Here is a 20,439-nt window from a genome sequence, read left to right on the forward strand (position 1 = left end):
CCGCTGTTGAGCTTTGTATGCTACTTGCAAATCAGAATGAAGGCTGAGTAAATGCATTTTTTATTCTGATAGCTAAAATGTCATTTGTAGGTTCTGAAAGTGCATCACCAATCCAGTCTGCTCTTGGATCACGATCGCAGACACCATCACCTGCCACTCTGAGTGCAGATCACAACGAACAGAAAGATCTACAGCTGGATGAGAAGCTCCACCACTCTGTTTTACAGACACCAGATGACCTAGGCAATATCTTACATAGAAAACTTAAAGAATAGCTTTTATTTTATTTCCTATACAGTGCTCACTATTTTAAGAATTGGGTAGTCTCAGAGAACAGTACTTGTGTTTTCTGTTTGCCGTTCATTAAATTTGTCTTACTAATTATGTTTTTAACTCCTGGGAGAAAGTAAAAATTTCATCTGCTTGATTAAAGCAGGAGCATGGACTATTTATACATTAAATAAACTGGGTAAATGTGGCACAGTGGGGAATTGAGGGACCATATCTGCTCTGTTCCACCTGGCTAGCATATATTTTGATGCAACATATTAATGGGTTTTTCTTGGGAGGAATTCAACATCTTGCTGTTGTGGTCATTCTGTCAACACAAGCATTTCAGCTTGCCAGACGGAATGATCCCTCCTTCTTCCCCACATGTGGTTCTCTGGGGGTTTTCCTGACCCCCTTAGAGCCAGGGGGTCATGAGGAAGGAGGAAAGCCCCACTGCACAAATGGACGTTCTTGCAGACCTTGCATCATCTCCCTCCTTAACTTCTTAATCCACCTCCAAATAATAGCTGGCCTGAAGTTTTGTTTGTTTTTCCTTCTGTTACAGAAACTAGTGATTTTCCATCTGAATGCTGCAGTGTGATGGCAGGAGGAACAGTCACTGGATGGCATGCAGATGTCGCTACCGTAATGTGGAGACGAATGCTAGGAATTTTAGGAGATGTCAATTCCATTATGGACCCTGAAATACATGCTCAAGTTTTTGATTACCTTTGTGAACTCTGGCAAAATCTTGCTAAGGTATTTGGAGAACTGAATATTTTTAGCCACTCAGCCTAAAAAAAGTATTTTAAGGTAGAATTGAAGCAGCAAATTCATCTTCACACAAGTTTGCATTGTATTTCTAAATAATTTCAGATTAGAGACAATCTTGGCATTTCAGCTGATAACATGACATCACCTTCTCCACCAGTTCTAATTCCTCCGTTGCGAATTCTGACTCCGTGGCTATTCAAGGTAAAGAAAAGTGTAGCCCATTCTGTGAATATGAAAATGAAAATGGGGTAACGTATCAAAGTGTTAACATTGTGGCTTCATTCTTTACTATTAGGCAACCATGTTGAGTGATAAGTACAAACAAGGCAAGTTACATGCTTATAAACTCATATGTAATACAATGAAGCGGAGACAAGACGTTTCTCCAAACAGGGACTTTTTAACTCATTTCTACAATATAATGCACTGTGGACTACTTCACGTTGATCAGGTAAGGAGCCTCAATAATTTAAACTTTATTCTGAAGCACATTTCTGAGCAATCGTGAACCCAGAAAATTAAAAACGTGTTGCAGAGTATGCCTTTGAGAATTTGCAAACGTAATCCTCACTTGGAGTTTTTATTCATTGTAAATTATGTTTTAAAGAAGTGGTTTTCAAACTTTCTGATATTGGGGAACCATTTCTACATGCTTCTTGCCACTGGCAAGAAAACTGTATGTTGTACAAGAAGCTGGGGAGTGTTATAGGGTACATAGTATCAGGCTACTGGCTGGGCCTTTCTTGAGTAAACTTAGAATGGAATGCACCCAACTAATTCTTGTAGCTACATGTTTCAGGGAAAGATCACTAGTGTTGAACAAGCTGCGTTTCAGGACCCTTGCCTGCCACTTCTGATCTCTTCATTGATAAGCTTCCAAGAAAAGCATAGGATTTTTTGAATAATATTTTTAAAAACGATTGCTTCTTAGAGACAGAGGCTTAGCTCTTGCAAACAAAAGATGACATGGTAGATCTGTGTTTGAGCTGCACTCTTTTGGATTGTAGATGGGTCCATACCCCTCACTCAAAAAACAAACAAGCCAACGAGCTATCAGGGAGAAGTGTTCTAAATTTCTTTTTTAATTGACATCTCATTTTCTTTGTGATTGAATGCTCCTCCAGAAATAATTAAAAGCCAATCATAAGAGTCACACCTACAGTCTAAAGTAATAGAGCCTATACACAGGATTGCCACCTCATATGCTGTTCATGAGAACTAGCCCAGAGTCTTTGTTCTTCAAGTCTGAATATAGGCTGTCTTACCATAACTTAAGTGACAATTCATGCAATACACTGCAAGATTTTGTCTCATACTCAACAGTTTCAACTCCTTGCAAAACAGTCTAATTACCAATTTATAATAGTTCTGGTAAAGCTATGCCTTTTGGGTATAATTGCCAAGAATCTGTCATACTGCTGAATAAGATACCTTCCCAGAAATCTAAGGGTCGTTGGCAAATAAGGAGACATTGGTTCCAGTAATCTTACTCATCTTCTCTTAGAGTTAGCAGATACTTTAGAAGGAAACTCTACTCCCATTTGTTAAATATTTTGTTCTGCTTTTTACTGTCTTTCATTTTCTTCTTTCTCTGATGGTCAGTTCTAACTTGGAGGCATTTCTGACTAATCGTTTTGCACCCTCAAGACAAATTTAGGTTTTATTCCCATTTTCACATTTGTGAAAGCCACCTAATACAAATGTTCTCTAGGCAATTAACACTAAAAAAGCACAATAAAAATAGTAGCAGAATAAATCCTGATTTAAAGGCAACAACTCCCAATGTCCTAGGCACATTTTGTGACAGGGAATTTCATCAACGTGAGCAGTTTCTGAGCTCTACATGTAAGATTTCAGATTAAAACTGCAGAGTGGAAGGAAAAGAAGGATCTTTTTCTGACTCCCCACTTCCAGCTACTCTCTGAAGACTGGAGAAGAGACCCTCTTAAGAATATGACGGAAGTGGGCTGGGGAAAGACTCAACCATTTGAAAAATGAACATAATATTTTAGCTGCAGTTCATTCATTTCCAGCTTTGTATTCTAGTTATTTAAAAAGTGCCCATAACATAGGTTTAAGGTGCTGTTTAGCTCCTAGCTTTCATATCTCAGTTTCTAACACTGGGAACAACAGCAATACAGAAGTTCTCAAGTGCAGTAAACATTTAAGATTGAAATTTTAAGACTTGAAAAGCCTGGAGAAATAAAATGGACTTCACCTGGCACTGAAGAGATCTGTACAGCTTAATAAAAAATGATACCAAGAGCAGTAATTCAACTTTTCTTGAACAAATTTGTGAATAAATTATTTTCAGAGAATGTTCACATCTTGATAAGTTCCAGTATAACTGCAAATCCTATGAAGAAATGTGGCTAGATTTGGATAATAGTTTTATTCTAGTTCACTGGGAAATTATGTTTCATTCAGGTTCAGTTTGACTCCCTAGCTGCACTTGGACATCATGATGATTTCCTCATGGTTTATCGTTAAGGATATGAACGATACACAAGCCTTGGGCTTGTGTAGCACACAAACCCTTCCTACTCCTGAAGAAAGCTTTTGCTGTTGCTTCCATTTTTTGAACACAGCTTGTTGTTTCATCGAAACCCAGCAACCTGTGACTAAATCTTAACACTGGTTTGTTTCAAATAAACTCCTTCATACCTATACCGTGTAAACAGTTTTGAATGGAGACAACACACTAAACTGTGATTAATTCAAAACAGAAGCTAACAGCTTCTAATCTCCTTGCAACTGAACCAAAGGGGAAAGTGGGGGCACAGAAACCCAATATTTGCTGTGACTTATTCCCATCAGAATAAAACATCGATTATCACAATCTCTAAATGCTGCCATTGACATTCTCAAAACAGGGTTTCATACTATTTATTTTGTCCTTTCGTTAGTCTTTTTATTTAACAGAGTGTCTATTATGGAAGTTGCAAGCGATCTGTCTGTTAAACAGTTCTGTGCCTCTTTTCCTCCAAGGATATCGTCAATACAATCATCAAGCACTGTTCTCCTCAGTTTTTTTCACTTGGTTTACCTGGTGCTACCATGCTGATCATGGACTTCATTGTCGCAGCTGGTAGAGTGGCGGCATCCTCTTTTCTCAATGTGAGTTTCCATTAACAAAAAGTATTGCTGCTGTTTAAAATTATTTACAGACCACATTTCGTTGTGAAAAATAGCAAGGCAGTTTGCAAAATAAAACCAGTACAACAAAGTAACAATTAAATATATACCAGAGTTCACTAAAGTCGGTACTAAGGATTGGTTCCTTGAAACGCAGGTGTGAATAACTAAGTTTTTGCCACCAATGTAACTCCTGCACCACAGGTGCCTGACATATCTCTCGGAGGTCATTCCACAGTGGGAGGGCCACCACAGAGAAGGCCCTCCTTTTGTTGTATGACTGGGCTGGTTTGTACAGAAGGAAGTGCTTTCTCAGATAGCCTGGTCCTAAGCTGTTGCCCAGGTTAATTATATTCAGCAATTGCTATTAGATTTTCTGTGGGTGTCCATCCGTCAAGTAGGATCTAGCACCACCTGGTATCCAGAAACAGAATGTGCAACTAAGAGTCAAGGCATATCCAACCCCTTCCAGTTCTGGCTCCTGTCCATTTCCTGCCTTTGCCTGAGATGGATTGGTGGTCTTAGCTCTCCTTTTGGATTTTTTTCCTGCGTTCAATATGAGTGTTTTTCCTTTTGTTCTCCAGGACGGGCGTCCCCACCATTTATGTGGGGGTTACATTCTGGGGCCCCATGCACATAAGTGAAATTGCCTAAAGTGGGGAACATCCTCTACAAAGCCTCCAAATACCTATTTCCCCCCCCCCTTTTGTCTCTCCACACAACTCTCTTTTCAACTAGAGTTGAAGTTCTGGGGCCAGCTGGAGGCCATGCAGAAAAGCAGCTGTGGCGGCTGCTGTGCTACCTTACGTGTCAGCTGTTAGGTGGGGAGGCCTGACAGCCTAAACAAATCCCCACTCTGCCTTCAATCTCTTTGGGACTTCCTCCTTCCTCATTGACCTCCTCTTTGGGCTCTCTCCTGCCATTTCCTGGCATTCTGTTTTAAATTTATTTCCCGGCACTATGCATATACATACTTGCACATGAGTAGAACACATGTGGGGGGATGTCTGTATTTAGCCTTCCTTTTCTATAATTAAAAAGAGGGATGGAGCTCTATTTATTTTCTTGCTTGTCTCCCCACCCGCCACTTCACTTCCTGGGGTCTGTGAGTCTTTTTTCCACTCTTGCTATCCCACTCACCTTTAGCCATGAGATGGTGCTAGATCCTACCTAATGGATGGCCACTGGCTAAAAGCACCATTTGGGTGAGTCCAGCAGTCCATTTATATACAGCTTATTTTTATATATAGCTATGAGTTATATAACACACACACACGTGTGTGTGTGTGTGTGTGTGTGTGTGTGTGTTACTAGGATATTGTGTACAATATCAAACAGCAAAAACCGCCCTGAGACCTCCAGGTATAGGACGATGTATAAATTGAATAAATAATAATAATAAAAGAGGGAAGGTCTGTGAAAGGCAAGCATAAAGAACGAATGTAAGAAAATGGTGCTATTATGTTGTGCATGCTTTTAACTTGGTTCTAAGTTACCTAGAAACTGCTATGCATAAGGTAACTATCAAACTGAATAGCTAACAAATAACAATAAGCTGTAATACCTGAAGGCAGCCCCAGTGCAATTGCATTCTCAAAAAAATAACTCTGAAGCATCCCTAGCAGGTCAAACATATCACCAGCATATGAGCCAATGAAGCACTGTAAGCAGCTCATCATCATTCTGGTCCTTGGGTGATTGAAGGGGCAATAAAGTAGAACAGGGCTTTACCCCATCCCAATGGCTCATGGCTCTGGCCAGCTTTCTCAACCCCAGTGTACGTTCTGCAGCAGGAAGCCTCTTCTAGTTGTAGGGACTCCTTGTGTAATTTAAAATCCTGCCAGGGCTACGTGGCCCTTTTCCCACTCATGTTGCCCCTTCATGACTTCAATACCCCAAAGAGACCTGTGCTTAAAACGTTTCATTTCAAGATGAAGACTAAACTTTATCATCTGTTTGTGTCTTTCTCTTTTTCTCAGGCACCAAGAGTAGAAGCACAAGTTCTCTTAGGCTCTCTGGTTTGCTTTCCCAATTTATATTGTGAACTCCCAGCTCTACACCCAAGCACTCCTGACATTGTTGTGTCTCCGTTTACAGATGTTAAGGTAAGTTTTGAAATGCTGTGTACTCTGCATATATTTCCCCTTGTTTAGCTGTTTTCAGCTGAGGAGCAGCTCCTGGCACAATCCTATGCATGCCTATTTATTATTATTATTATTGATCGGTTTCCTTGTTGAATTTGCATCCTACCTTTCTATAGTTAAGGCAGTTAATAATAATACAGATGCAGTGAAAATAGTGCCTGATTAAAAAAAAACCACATAAGAACAAGGCAGGTAAAATACATCAGTAAAAGCAACAAAAAGAACCAGTTTCAACATATATGTTAGCTAATGGGCTAAAAGACATGTCTAAATAAACAATATTTTTGCCTGGAAAAGGTTATCAAATATGGGACTAGCTAGATGTCCCTTGATAAGGAGTTCCAAATACTGGGAGCAGATTCTCTCTGTAGAGCAGAGAAGTCCAACGCAAGCCCTCATGCTGCCTTTCCAAAACTGGGTAAGTGAGGCACTAGGACCCTGCCATAGCCTTGTGCCTCCTTCCCAAAGCCCAGGGCCTCGCTCAGTTGGCTTTGGGAAGGCAGTGTGAGGAGAGGACCTTCCACACCATTTTTGAAACTGGTCTTCCAAGGGCAGGACAGAGCTGCTTTCAGTTAATTGCTTAAGACTAAACACAATTTGGGACGCAGGTGGCGCTGTGGGTTAAAGCCTCAGAGCCTAGGACTTGCCGATCGAAAGGTCGGCGGTTCGAATCCCTGCGGCGGGGTGCGCTCCCGCTGCTCGGTCCCAGCGCCTGCCAACCTAGCAGTTCGAAAGCACCTCCAGGTGCAAGTAGATAAATAGGGACCGCTTACCAGCGGGAAGGTAAACGGCGTTTCCGTGTGCGGCTCTGGCTCGCCAGAGCAGCGATGTCACGCTGGCCACATGACCCGGAAGTGTCTCCGGACAGCGCTGGCCCCTGGCCTCTTAAGTGAGATGGGCGCACAACCCCAGAGTCTGTCAAGACTGGCCCGTACGGGCAGGGGTACCTTTACCTTTACCTTTTTAAACACAATTTGCTCTGTGGTTAGTTAAAAACAACGGCAAAGGATTCTGATCTCCTTTCTGTTGTTTTGGAGAAGAGGGGGGAGTGCACATACCCAATGTCAATTCATGTATTGATAAATATTGTTTATTATTATGTCTAAATGCAGCTGTTGTGGTCAGTGGAACAAGTAAGTGTGTGTAGGATAGCAGCTTCAGTCATTTTTCTTCTTTCTTGTTAGGAGATATTTTTGTGTTCAAATCATTCATCATTGCTATTTGCTTAACCAGAGCACTTGGGTGGCAATGTGTTTGGGGTGGTTTGTTTTTTTGAGAAAGTGGCGGCTAGTAGCAGCTCCTCACTGTAAGGGAGTGGATGTTTGTGCATGGTATGGTACCCAAAGCTGGAAGATTCAAGAGAATCAGCAGGGATGTATGGCTGAAACAACTTTGGATTCCTTGTTCCATTGGATACTGTCTCTGAGGAAATAGTATGAACAAATAGTATGGTAGTATGGACAAATGCAGAGTGTTTTGTAACTCTCCCATTTCTGTGAACTTTTCCTATCACATAATAAAGCTTTATTTTAAATTTAAGGGGTTTTTGGATGACTGACTTTGAACATTCTTACTTTAGGAACTGATCATCAAAACGGTATTAAGTTCTGCCAGAGAGGAGCCATCTGGACCGGCAAGGTATGAATAAAGAAGGATCACCGCAGATCCTCGAGCAAATAGGTCAATTTGTGTGTTCAGCTAAATTATTTAAATAGCACAATATGGGTTGACTTTTGGTGTTAATTTGAATCATGGTTTTCTTTTAAATTTGCCTTTGCTCAACTGCATTATGAGTTATCCAGAGAATATATCTGAGAAGGAGATAGATAAGCATTCTTAAAATCCTTTTAAATTCATTTTAAAAGGAAGTAGTAGTAGATTATGGTTAATGAAACAAACCAATGAAAAAGTAGTGGCATGCACCATATATATTAGTTTAGACATTAAGAGATGGCTTCTCTAAGGCTGCAATCCTAAACGGGCTTACCTGGGAATAAGTTCAATTGAACTCAGTGGAGCTTACATCTAATTAGATGACCATAGGGTTCCACTGTTGTCCTACCTCAACAAACTCTTAATACACCACAAGTTTTCTACTCCCTTAACATTAGTTTTAGCTTGGCTAAAGTCAGTGCTTACATTGCTATCTAACATTGTTTTGCAGATGTGTTGCTCTTTGTAGCCTTGGCATATGGATATGTGAGGAACTGGTGCATGAATCCCATCATCCTCAGATCAAGGAAGCTCTGAACGTGATCTGTGCATCATTAAAAGTAAGCATATAACGATTAGGATTTAAAGGGCCCTGTGCAGTGTTTCATGTGCACCCTGTGGCTTTTCTGGCCTTCTTTTCTCATTTTCCTAGAAGGATCTCTAGGCAGCGCTAGGGCTCACATAGGGCTCACAACAGAAACCAGCCAGCGTTTGTTTCTGTTCATAACTACTAAGGTTACAGTCCTGTGCACGCTCACTTGACAGTAAGCCCTGCTGAACCATGTGAAAGTGTGTTAAATCATATTAACATCACATTCATATGCAGGTTACATACGTTGTAACACTTGTTTACTCAGAAGTAATTCCCAACATGTTCTGTGGGGCTTACTTTCAGGTGAGTGTGCATAAAATTACAGCCAAAGATTAGAATATAAGTAAGATTCCACATCAGCCTCTTCAATTCCCTTTCCAACAATAGTATTCAACCCAAGCATCCCAATTACTTTTATATGCTTGGTGGGGGCTTACCTAAAACTGTGCCAATTTTTATCCAAATTTTCCAGGTCTCATAGCTGTTACAAAGCAATGGTTTAATTTAAAGTAATTTTAAATATGAATGCTTAAAATATAAAGTGTCATACCTTAATACAGCACACTTCTTTTAGGTACTTCAGAGTACGGGGAAATAATTGATGTCATTTTTCCTTCTTCTTTTTAACAGAGATTTAAAGTTCACAAATACAGTTTTGTGCCCAGAAGAATCACACATTGAGGCTCTTATTTGGAAACTAGATCACACATTATTCAAAGACTCTTGGAGTTGGCTATTTTTCTTGCAGAGAGACATGAATTGAGTATAGATACCAGATACTATGTTTCTTGTCAGTTGTATTGACAAGTGCAGTACGCACACTATTGAACTGGACAAAAGCAAATTGCAGGCTTATAACACAGATGCAGCAACACTTTCTGAACTCCAACCAAGCTGGCTCTATCAAAGTATAGGCAGTGTTTATTTCCTCTAGACAGTGTGAAGTCACAACTTTTGTCTCTCAACCACCTTGAAAGCCTTAGTACAAAGATCCTAATTGCTCTTCTCAACCCCTGCAGTTAGAGACTGTGTTATGTGCCGCTCCAAAATAGCTCGGGTTCTAAGTGACTACAAAACCTCATCCATGCTACAGAAAAAACTCTATTGCTCAAACCATTTTTTTAAGCAACGGGTGAAGCTGAACCACTGTTGAAAGTTTAGGCTAGAGAAAGGCATACTGGCTCTATGGATTGACTCCAGTGGACCAACATGGAGCTTGAATTGGTGTCTAATAAAAGAACTCCTTTATAACAGAACAGAGCATAGTATTTTAACATCAGGCTTTTTAAAAGGGACCGTTGACAAAAAGTCACCATTATCAAGAAAGTAAGTTCTTTAACTTCTCTCTGCTGAACCCACTGAATAGGTTCATAATACAAAGAGTCACAAATACAGGCGCAAAAGCTAGATTTTAGTTGGATATCAGGAGAAGCTTTTAACAGAAAGAGCAGTTAGACATAGGGACTAATTACCTAGGGAGTCTTCAAGCAATGGTTGGATTGCCGTCTGCTGGGGATGCTCCAATTCTATAGCTTGATGCTCTAGCTAGATTTCCTTCATTGAGCAGGGGGCTGAAGCTTTCTAGCTAAATGATTCTCTGATTTAGATGTTAAAGGCAGGTTATTCAGAACTTTCAGAAACCTTCCATCATGGAGATTTGCAGTAAATTAAGATTAGGGTCAAAGCATGTCCCCTCCCTGAATAAAACTCCCCAGATATTTGACGACTTGACATCACACCTGCAGCAAATTAAAAATGCACAGCTTCGGTGCAAGTGCAATGTATTCCAAGAGCAATAACTTAGCACAGCCCTATATGTTGTCCAAGGCAGGAGTGGCAAAACTTTGGCTCTTCAAATGTTTTGCTTAACTATTCAAGTCCCATCACAGTGGTGCAAACCAAGCTTTTATGAGCAGCCTGATTTGAAGATTATGATTCCTCAGTTGTGACTATAATTTAGAAAATTATTTTTTTGTGGGCGAACACATATAAGAACTAAATATGCAGTAAGCCCCCCCCCCCCCCGCCCCGGTCTTACTTACTTGATCACACTGCTTCTTACTCTTTTAGACCACTTTTTCTCAGACAGTGATCTAGGATCCACCAGAGAGTCCTGGGCCTTAATGCCACAGCTTGCCCAGTGCCTCCTCACTTGCCTGCCTGTCCCTTAGACATGTCATTGCCTTCGACTGTACCAACGGCAGCCCCAGCAGCTCTTTCCTGCTGGGTAATGATGGCCAGGAGAGAAGAAATATTTAGTGGGGAGAAGGGAAGAAAGTCAAAGGAAGTGTGGAGGGAAATTAGAAAGTGAGATAAAAGGTTAATAGTTAATTTAACTGGAAATAGAAGGAAAGTAAAGAAAAGAGGGAGGCTGTTATAGGAGGAATAAGTGAATGTAAAAGGGCCAGGGAAAAGGGATGAAAGAAACTCACATGGTGTGGGGAAATAAGGTACAGTGAGAAGAGAATAGGGAGAAATTACAGGAGATGGGTAAAAATACTTCAAGGGGCATTTGAAGGGAAAAGCCTTCCCCATTTAAATCCTCTGGATCAGCAGCTTCTGTCTAAAACTGGGAGGCTGAGTCACAATACCTCCAGAGCAAAGGTCTGTACAGTACTTGGCTCGAGGAATGCTAAGCTATGGAACTTCTTGCCACAGGGAAAACACTTGTGGCAAATAATTTAGCAATTACCAAAAAGTATCAGTAGAAAGTCACATCAGTAATTGCCAGCTAATTATGCTATACTACTTGCATCTGCCACCATTTTGTGACAGATGGGCCTCTGTAGTTTTCCACCATCTCCATTGGACTTAGGTTTAGAAAGCTTGAGAAACCCTGTTTGAGGCAGTTCTTGGGTACTTCAGATCTGCCCCCTATTTTTTCCTGAATAAGAATCATTTCCATAAAATAAAATTACTGCTTAACCTGATAATATTTGCCTTGAATACTTCCTGACTATTTTTGTGCAAAGGAATAGCTATTAAATTCAGAGCATATAAGTAACATAGTAAACGTTGCTGCTGTTTGTTACCGGAAAACACATTTGCCTCTTGCACGCAGTTTGAGCTTCCCACAGAATGAAAAACCTTCCCACAAATTGGTGGCATGTAATTGCTGACAATTTGAGTATGTAAGGCTGCTTCCAAGGTCCATATTTGTGGTACTTACGTATAAATCCGACAATAGAACATCTCCGACTACTTCACCTATTGTCTATCATGTACAGGGTCTGGCTTTTTTGTAAAGCCTGTTTTCAAAGAACACCTCCAGCTATCTGCATTTGATTTGTTGGAGCGTCTGAATTTTTCTTTGATGTTCATCATAATAAGTTGGAAGCCACCCAAGCCCTCAGGCAGACAGCAGACAATGTGTATTCTGCCTGCTGCATTCTGCTTTACCACTTCCTCAGCATCCCCTGGCAGATCATAAGAGGCTTTGTCGTTAAGGCAAGTGCTTCAGCATGGCACTTACAATGCCAGTTATGGTCTTACAACTCAGAAAGGGGTGGAAGTTGCATGGCTTTTTTTACAGCAAGTTTCCACAGTATTTAATCATCACCCTCTGCTGCCATCTCCAACGTGAAATGTTCACAATACAAAAGCTATAGATAAAAAAAAAATCCTGAGTGTACCTCTGCCTTAGCTATTTCACAAATTCAGCAGAATCATGGGGGGGAAACTTAAGGCCATTTCATTCCATGGCAGTGTTTTCACACCACATGTGACCATAGTTTAGTGCAACATAAGTGAGCAGGAACTATCTGTAGTGAGCTTCCCCTTCTTTCACACAGCTGGAAGGGGTTTAGTTTGGTTAATCATAGCTAGCCATGTCATCTAGGCCCAGAACCATGATTAACATTAACTATAATTGTTTCAGCTAGCCATAGTTTATGTTAACCATACTTTTTCAGTCTAGTTGATAGGACAAATTATGGTTAAGCAGAAGCAACAGCTTCTGAACTGCTCCCTGCTGTGCAGGAGTAGGAAAAAGAAGGAGGCAGTGCACAAACTCTGGTTTCATATGACATGTGAGTGAGGCCATTAATGTCTACACAAGCCCAAGCGTAAGTTCATAGAATCATAGAACCATAGAACTGGAAGGGACAACAAGAATCATCTAGTCTAACGCCCTGCAATGCAGGAATCTTTCACCAAACATGGGGCTTGAAGGCAAAGACATGAAAAAGTGGTCCTGTGGTCATATGCATTCACAATACACTTTGCGTACCATGCCCTAGAGCTCCTGTGTTTTCCATTATATTGCATATTTACACAATTAAAAGAACAAAATATTGTGACAACACTTGTTAATTTTTTATTTTATATCATATTTTACATATTTTTAGAGTCTGATTTGCATCAAATTCGGCCACATAACATGGTGGGTTTTTTTAAAAGGAAATACTAATCTTGGCACAACGCATGCAAATACAAAATGTTCATCCAAATAAATCTGTTGTTTTTCAGCACAAACCTCAGACCTTTTGCTGGTTGTTTGCAATCCACAATTGTTGACTGTATTTGGATGTTTCTTTATTTAGGTTTTAGATCCAAGTAAAGTAGTCTGTTTCTGATTTAAAGCTGTGCTACTTCCATGACAAAAGACTGGGTTTTTAAAAATTTGCTTTGAGTGTGTGTAATTCTCCTCCAAATGTGTAACAGTCATGAGATGCTAGTCCATCACATGGTGTGCGCTAATACTGAAATCCATGCATTTATAACTTTTTCTGTTTTTCTACAGTTTCCAAATAAAACGGTTGCGCATGTTGCTTGCAATATGCTTAATATGTTGATTCATTATGTACAGAGGCTACAAATGTACCAAGCAGATTCACCATTAAAAATTATTCAGGTAAGTATAAACATGAGGGGGAAAATGGAACTTTAGCTTTATAATCCTCACTTTAGAAATATGAAGCAAAATATTTTCAAATGGTCAAAGTCAGAGTTTTTTTGCCATACAGATTTTCAGTTGTCCGAAAACACCCAAATGAGGGGTGTTTTGTTTATAATTCTTCATTTGGAGTGTAGGTGTTGGTAAATGTGGAAAAAAAGCTAAAGGAAGGAAATGTAAAAATATTTAACTTTATTATATATATTATTGAAATGTAATCTACCTCCACAGACGGTGCCAGTGTGCTTCAGAATACCAGTTGGTGGAAACCACCTGAGAAGAGAGGGCACAGAACTATATGCGACATGTAATTCTGCTCTAGGGTGCAATGTTGCTTCAGGATAACCAGTAGCACATTGTGTCCTCTTTCTAAAGACAATTCCATAATCTTGAAGTATTAGACAAGAAGCAGCAGATCCTTTCTATCCAGATCTCCTATAGCAGGCATGTCCAAAGTCCGTTTCGGGGACCTAATCCAGCTTCCTGGTCGGTTCAGTCTGGCTCCTGTGGCAGCTTATTTCCTGGGGTAAAATCCTAAAAAAACAAAAAAACCTCGACGACGACAACAACAACAACAAATTATTGTTTGTACCCCGCCCATCTGGTTGGGTTTCCCCAGCCACTCTGGGCAGCTTCCACAGAGACCAAAAATACATTAAAATGTCACGCATTAAAAACTTCCCTGAACAGGGCTGCCTTAAGATATCTTCTGAATGTCAGGTAGTTGTTTATCGCTTTGACATCTGATGGGAGGGCGTTCCACAGGGCGGGCGCCCCTACCGAGAAGGCCCTCTGCCTGGTTCCCAGTAGCTTTGCTTCTTGCAATGAGGGAACCGCCAGAACGCCCTCAGTGCTGGACCTCAGTGTCCGGGCAGAATGATGGGGGTGGAGACGCTCCTTCAGGTATACTGGGCCAAGGCCGCTTAGGGCTTTAAAGGTCAACACCAACACTTTGAATTCTGCTTGGAAATGTACTGGGAGCCAATGTAGGTCTTTCAAGACCGGTGTTATGTGGTCTCGGCGGCTGCCCCCAGTCACCAGTCTAGCTGCCGCATTCTGGATTAGTTGTAGTTCCCGGGTCACCTTCAAAGGTAGCCCTACGTAGAGCGCATTGCACTTCAACCCTAAACAAGTTTGGTTGACCCTTTGGTCTGCCCTCAAGGCCCTTCACTTCATCAAATCTAGCCCTCTTTGAAAAAAGTTTGGACACCAAGTATAACAAAAAGTACATGAAATTTTGCAAAAACAACAACAACCCAGTGCACAGATCTGCCTTCGTCTACAGACAAAGTCTTTGAAGGAGGTCCTGTGTCTCCTCAGACTTCCCCCTCCCCACAACTGTAATTTGAGTAGCTCAGTGCCTTACAGCACATGTCTACTCAGGAGTAAGTTCTATTAAATTCAGTGGGGCTTACTCCCAGGTAAATGGGGTTAGGGTTGCAGCTTATATACCATGTTTTAAGTTTAATGACACAGGTGGCGCTGTAGTCTAAACCACTGAGCCTAGCGCTTGCTGATCAGAAAGTCGGTGGTTCGAATCCCCGCGACGGGGTGAGCTCCCGTTGCTCGGTCCCTGCTCCTGCCAACCTAGCAGTTCGAAAGCACGTCAAAGTGCAAGTAGATAAATAGGTAACGCTCCGTCGGGAAGGTGAATGGTGTTTCTGTGCGCTGCTCTGGTTTGCCAGAAGCGACTTTGTCATGCTGGCCACATGACCCGGAAGCTGTACGCCGGCTCCCTCGGCCAATAAAGCAAGATGAACGCCGCACCCCCAGAGTTGTCCATGACTGGACCTAACGGTCAGGGGTCCCTTTACCTTTACCTTTAAGTTTACTGACGTTTCTTTAAATGGCTTTGCTACATCATTTATGACATTGTAATATAGAAGAGAAGCATATATTATAGCATTATAATTGCACAACCTTATACTTCATTAATTTGTGTGGGCCAATTTAAATCATTGAGATGCAAGGGTACATCTGTTTACTTTAGATGCTTTCATTCTGGTCGGTTATTGCAATAGGAGATTAAAAAGAGGGGGGAAGGTGCCCTAACAGTGGCCAGGATCAAAAGCACTCTGAATCCCTACATGCTGGTAAGCTCTTTAGTTCCTCCATTTAAGTAGCTAGAGGTAGTTTGAATTGCCCCTGATTTACATCTTCTTTTTTGGCTGTCTTCCTGATTTCTTTCTCAATATCATCCTCAGTGTTTTAGCTGGTGGGCAGGGCATCCACAGCACTAAATTGTGTTTTAGACCTCCTATTTCTGCCCACAGTTACTCTGAAGTTTGTGCCCTCTTTAGCATGTAGAATAAATCTTACAATGCATCCCTCCTGGCCTTTTCTTAGATTCTGTATCCAGGGATGATGATGATGATGATGATAATTTTTTATTTGTACCCGCCCTCCCCAGCCAAGGCCGGGCTCAGGGCGGCTAGCAAATACAGTGGTGCCTCGCAAGACGAAATTAATTCGTTCCGCAAGTCTTTTCGTCTTGTGAGTTTTTCGTCTTGCGAAGCACGGTTTCCCATAGGAATGCATTGAAAATCAATCAATGCGTTCCTATGGAAACCGCCTTCAGACCAGGTCCGGGGACAGTCTGTCCCCCGACCTCTTCTGAAGGCTGGCGGGGGGGCGAAAGTCTTTGCTTCCCCCCGCCTGCCTTCCCGGGACAGCGGAGACTTCTCCGCTGTCCCGGGGCGATCTTAAAATGCTGGCAGGCGGCAGCGAAGGCTTCGCTGCTGTCCCCCAGCATTTTAAAAGCCCCCGGGACAGCGGAGACTTCTCCGCTGTCCGGGGCGATCTTAAAATGCTGGCGGGCGGCAGCGCTGCCGCCCGCCAGCATATTAAAATCGCCCCGGGACAGCGGATGAATTCTCCGCTGTCCTGGGGCGATTTAAAAGCCCCCGGGAAGGCAGGCAGGGGGGACAAAGACTTTTGCCCCCCGCCAGCCTTCAGAAGAGGTCCTGTTCCTGGACCTGTCCTGAAGGCTTGCGGTGGGAGGAGGGCTTTCCTCCCCACCGCCAACATTCAGAATGCTGTTCTGAATGTTGGCGGTGGGGAGGAAAAACCCTCCTCCCACCGCAAGCCCCGGGAACAGAGGAGAAGCGCTGCGCACCTTCCCCTCTGTTCCCGGACCTGTCCTGAAGGCTTGGGGTGGGAGGAGGGCTTTCCTCCCCACCGCCAACATTCAGAATGCTGTTCTGAATGTTGGCGGTGGGGAGGAAAAACCCTCCTTCCACCGCAAGCCCCGGGAACAGAGGAGAAGCCCTTCGCGCCTTGTCCTCTGTTCCCGGACCTCCCACCGCAAGCCTTAGGACAGGTCCGGGAACAGAGGAGAAGGCGCGCTGCGCTTCCCCGCTATCTCCGGAGATTTCCGTATGGGCTTTCGTCTTGCGAAGCAAGCCCATAGGGAAATTCGTCTTGTGAAGCCGCTAAAAAATCGGAAAACCCTTTCGTCTTGCGGGTTTTTCATTTAGCGAGGCATTCGTCTTGCGGGGCACCACTGTAATAATAAAAACAAGTTGAATGATTACAACTTAAAACAAAATTAAAATACAACATTAAAATATTGAAACATTAAAATATTAAAATGCCTCATTAAAATGCCTCATCACAGGAGGAGAAGGAAAAGAAAAAAGAAAGAGAGGGAGGGAGGGAATCAAACTGGCTTCAAGCCAAAGGCCAGGCGGAACAACTCTGTCTTACAGGCCCTGTGGAAAGAAATCAGATCCTGTAGGGCCCTGGTCTCATGAGGCAGAGCGTTCCACCAGGCCGGAGCCAGAGTTGAAAAGGCCCTGGCTCTGGTTGAAGCTAATCTAACTTCCTTAGGGCCCTGGACCACTAGGGTGTTGCTATTTATGGACCTTGAGGCTCTCCGTGGGGCATACCGGGAGAGGCGGTCCCGTAGGTACGAGGGTCCTAGGCCGTGAAGGGCTTTAAAGCTCAAAAGCAGCACCTTAAATCTGACCCTGTACTCCACCGGGAGCCAGTGCAGCTTGAAAAGCACTGGGTGAATATGCTCCCATGGCAGAGACCCCGTGAGGAGCCTCGCTGCAGCATTCTGTACCCGCTGGAGTTTCTGGGACAGCTTCAAGGGCAGCCCCGCATAGAGCGAATTACAGTAGTCAAGCCTGGAGATGACCGTCGCATGGATCACTGTGGCCAGGTCGGGGATGAACATACCCCATTGATGGTCACTATTTTGCAAGCTTTCTAATAAGCGCACACTATGTTTTCATCTTGTAAATGTTGTTCCAATCAGCACCGAAGCTTTGGGAATGAACATGTGAACACCTAAATGGTATATTTGTGTTCATTTTCCCTTCTCATAAGCAGTTTTGTTTGGCTCTTTGGCTTCCTTAAATCACTCTTTCTGTATATTCATCAACACTTCCTGTATCCTCATTGCCGCTTTGAATACTAATAACACAGAGCTCCTTCCAGGAAAACCTAAATAGATGCTAAGCAATATGGCCTCAATCCAATGTCTGTGCCCTACTTAACATTATCATATTTAAACCCTGATCAATTTGATGGGGTACAGAATAGTTTGTGTTAACATAACTGTTGGTGCACACTGAGAATAGCAGGTTCAGCTACTATGCAGCCTGCCAATGTGGGTGTAGCCAGGATTTATGTTGGGAGTAGGCAGGACACCCACCTGTCATCATCCTCTGTCTGGCTCTAGTCTAGCAGATTTGGAATGAAATGTCTCAACAACAGTTGTTTTAAATTACTCTCTTTTGCCCCAAAGTGTGCAGAAAAAATCTGCCAAAATCTTTCTACAATTTCTACTTTTAGTTAAGCATTTTTATTTACTTACTTGATTGGGGAGGAGCAGCTGTTTGATTTTATTGTTTTATCTTTTTGTAATGTGCTTTGAGGTTTGTTTGTTTTTTACAATCAAGCGGTGTATAAATTTTATAAATAAGTAAAATGAAACACACTGCTACAGCCACCTACTCTAATGGCCCTCACATTTTAAATCTCACCCAAAAGAGAAATATGAAGCAGGTGCCATAACAGAATGCAAATGTTTTTTTGAAAAATAAAAACAGATAAATATGTTTGGGCACAATAATGTGCATGAGAAAGAAATCTTTCAATATATTTCAGTGAAGTGCAACGGATTTTGCTACAAGCAGTTGAAGGCGATAAAATAAAGCAAACACCAATTCTAAGTGCATGCTGAAATCAAGGGAACTGACTTCTGAGCAAATGTGGTTAAAGATCAATTCTGCCAGTACTGATAGCAGCAACTATTAAAGGCTTCGATTCTGGAATTACTCAGGCTCTTAAGCAGCTTCACAACTGCAGCCTAAGAGTTCAAAAAGCTTAACAAATGACTTGCTAAGTGATGGTGGAGTGGGAACACTCTGAATTGGAACAAACCCTGCTGCCTTGTCTGTACTAATAATAAGAAATTATAACAGCTGAAAAATAACCATTTGCATTGATTAATTTACTTGCAAGGATGATCCAAAACAACTGATTGCATTGACAGCCATCATAAATCCCTACACAATTTTCTATACCCCAGTAAACTAAAATGAAAAGTGGGAATAGACCAATGTATAAAATTATAGGTAGTATAATGAAGGTGAAACTTTCTCTCTCTCATCATGATACTGGATTCCAGGGTCATCTGGGGGATTCAGGATAGCCAAAGGAATTACACCTTGCATAGTGGAAGTCACATCCACAAGATATATTGATGGCCACCAACTGTTAGACAAATTCAGGAATGCTAAGACTTATCAGTGTTTACTAGTCATGGCAGGTGTGTTCTACCTCCACTTTGGTCAAGGCTATATGTTTCTGCAGACCAGCTGGTTGGCCAATGTAGGAAACAGATAACTGGACTGTATCAGTAGGCTTTTAGTTTGAACCATCAGGGTTCTCACATTCTTATGTTCTTATTGTGGAAATATATTTAAATATAGTGACCCAATACAGTGATCAAAAGGCAAATGACTTCATAGGAGGGTTTAAACATCTTGAAGTAAACAGTTATTTTGGTAGATTTAATATGTTTTGGTATGTATTATGCATTGCATGTAAATTGTTATTTCTTTGCTACACTTACCTGCTGAAGGGTAATGAGACATTCTCATGGCACTTGGAACCAAAGTGTGTGTTAGTTGCAGGGGATGGGGAGGGGGTTAGTTCTGCTTCAATTTGTTTGTTTGTCTGTTTATTATAGTGGTTCTGGGTATGTTTGCAGAGGGAAGTATAACAGTGTGATGCAATTGTATCAGCTTATTTTATTCAGGACATAACTTCTGCTTATGTATGTATTCTTGAAAACCTAAGAAAAAGTTTTAAAATACAAAGACTGGAAAAAAAAACTAGCAAAAACTGTTTTTCAAAGTATGTCTGCCAGTGGATCAAAGGGTTTATTTAAAGTCTAAAAATGGTAGAAATGGTACAGCAAATATTTATTTATTTCCCATAGATCCTGATAGCAACCATCACTCATCTCTTGCCCAGTACAGAAGCTTCTTCTTACGAACAGGACAAGAGGGTATGAATTATCTCATCTTTCTTAAGTATATCACTGGTCCCAGCCATTTGTTTTCTTTGTAATAGAAAGTGGATTGTATCCAGGGTTTTCAAGGGCTGCAGGTGAGAGACTGGAGTGGGATGGCCTATTGCTGGAGTTTTCTGCTCATGTATAGTGTGGATACCATCCAATAGTTATAAAGACTCAATGAGGTGACTGGTTCCTGCAAGAAACTATAACCTTTTTTTGAGTGTTCAAAACATATACAGTGGTTACAAAACATATACAGTGGTTACAGGGTTACATATGCTTCAGGTTACACACGCTTCACATTACAGACTCCGCTAACCCAGAAATAGTACCTCGGGTTAAGAGCTTTGCTTCAGGATGAGAACAGAAATCGCACAGCGGCCGC

At 41.8% G+C, this 20,439-nt stretch overlaps 1 protein-coding gene across 8 annotated transcripts in view; it reads left to right on the forward strand.

Annotated features, from left to right (window-relative positions):
* Positions 1-20,439, forward strand: part of RALGAPA1 (Ral GTPase activating protein catalytic subunit alpha 1) — a 125,379-nt gene that overhangs the window by 55,554 nt on the left and 49,386 nt on the right. For all 8 annotated transcript variants that reach the window (XR_014564605.1, XM_083740088.1, XM_083740086.1 and 5 more), the window contains 10 exons: positions 91-243; positions 836-1,029; positions 1,147-1,245; positions 1,340-1,495; positions 4,033-4,161; positions 6,159-6,284; positions 7,903-7,961; positions 8,488-8,596; positions 13,370-13,480; positions 19,977-20,045. Coding sequence is in view for 7 of the 8 variants with exons in the window: in XM_083740088.1 (XP_083596214.1) it covers positions 91-243; positions 836-1,029; positions 1,147-1,245; positions 1,340-1,495; positions 4,033-4,161; positions 6,159-6,284; positions 7,903-7,961; positions 8,488-8,596; positions 13,370-13,480; positions 19,977-20,045 (1,205 nt within the window). In the remaining variant the exon portion in view is untranslated. The remainder of the gene's footprint in view (positions 1-90; positions 244-835; positions 1,030-1,146; positions 1,246-1,339; positions 1,496-4,032; positions 4,162-6,158; positions 6,285-7,902; positions 7,962-8,487; positions 8,597-13,369; positions 13,481-19,976; positions 20,046-20,439) is intronic.

This window comes from Podarcis gaigeae, assembly GCF_964106915.1.
Source record: "Podarcis gaigeae genome assembly, chromosome: 1".
Classification (NCBI taxonomy): domain Eukaryota; kingdom Metazoa; phylum Chordata; class Lepidosauria; order Squamata; family Lacertidae; genus Podarcis; species Podarcis gaigeae.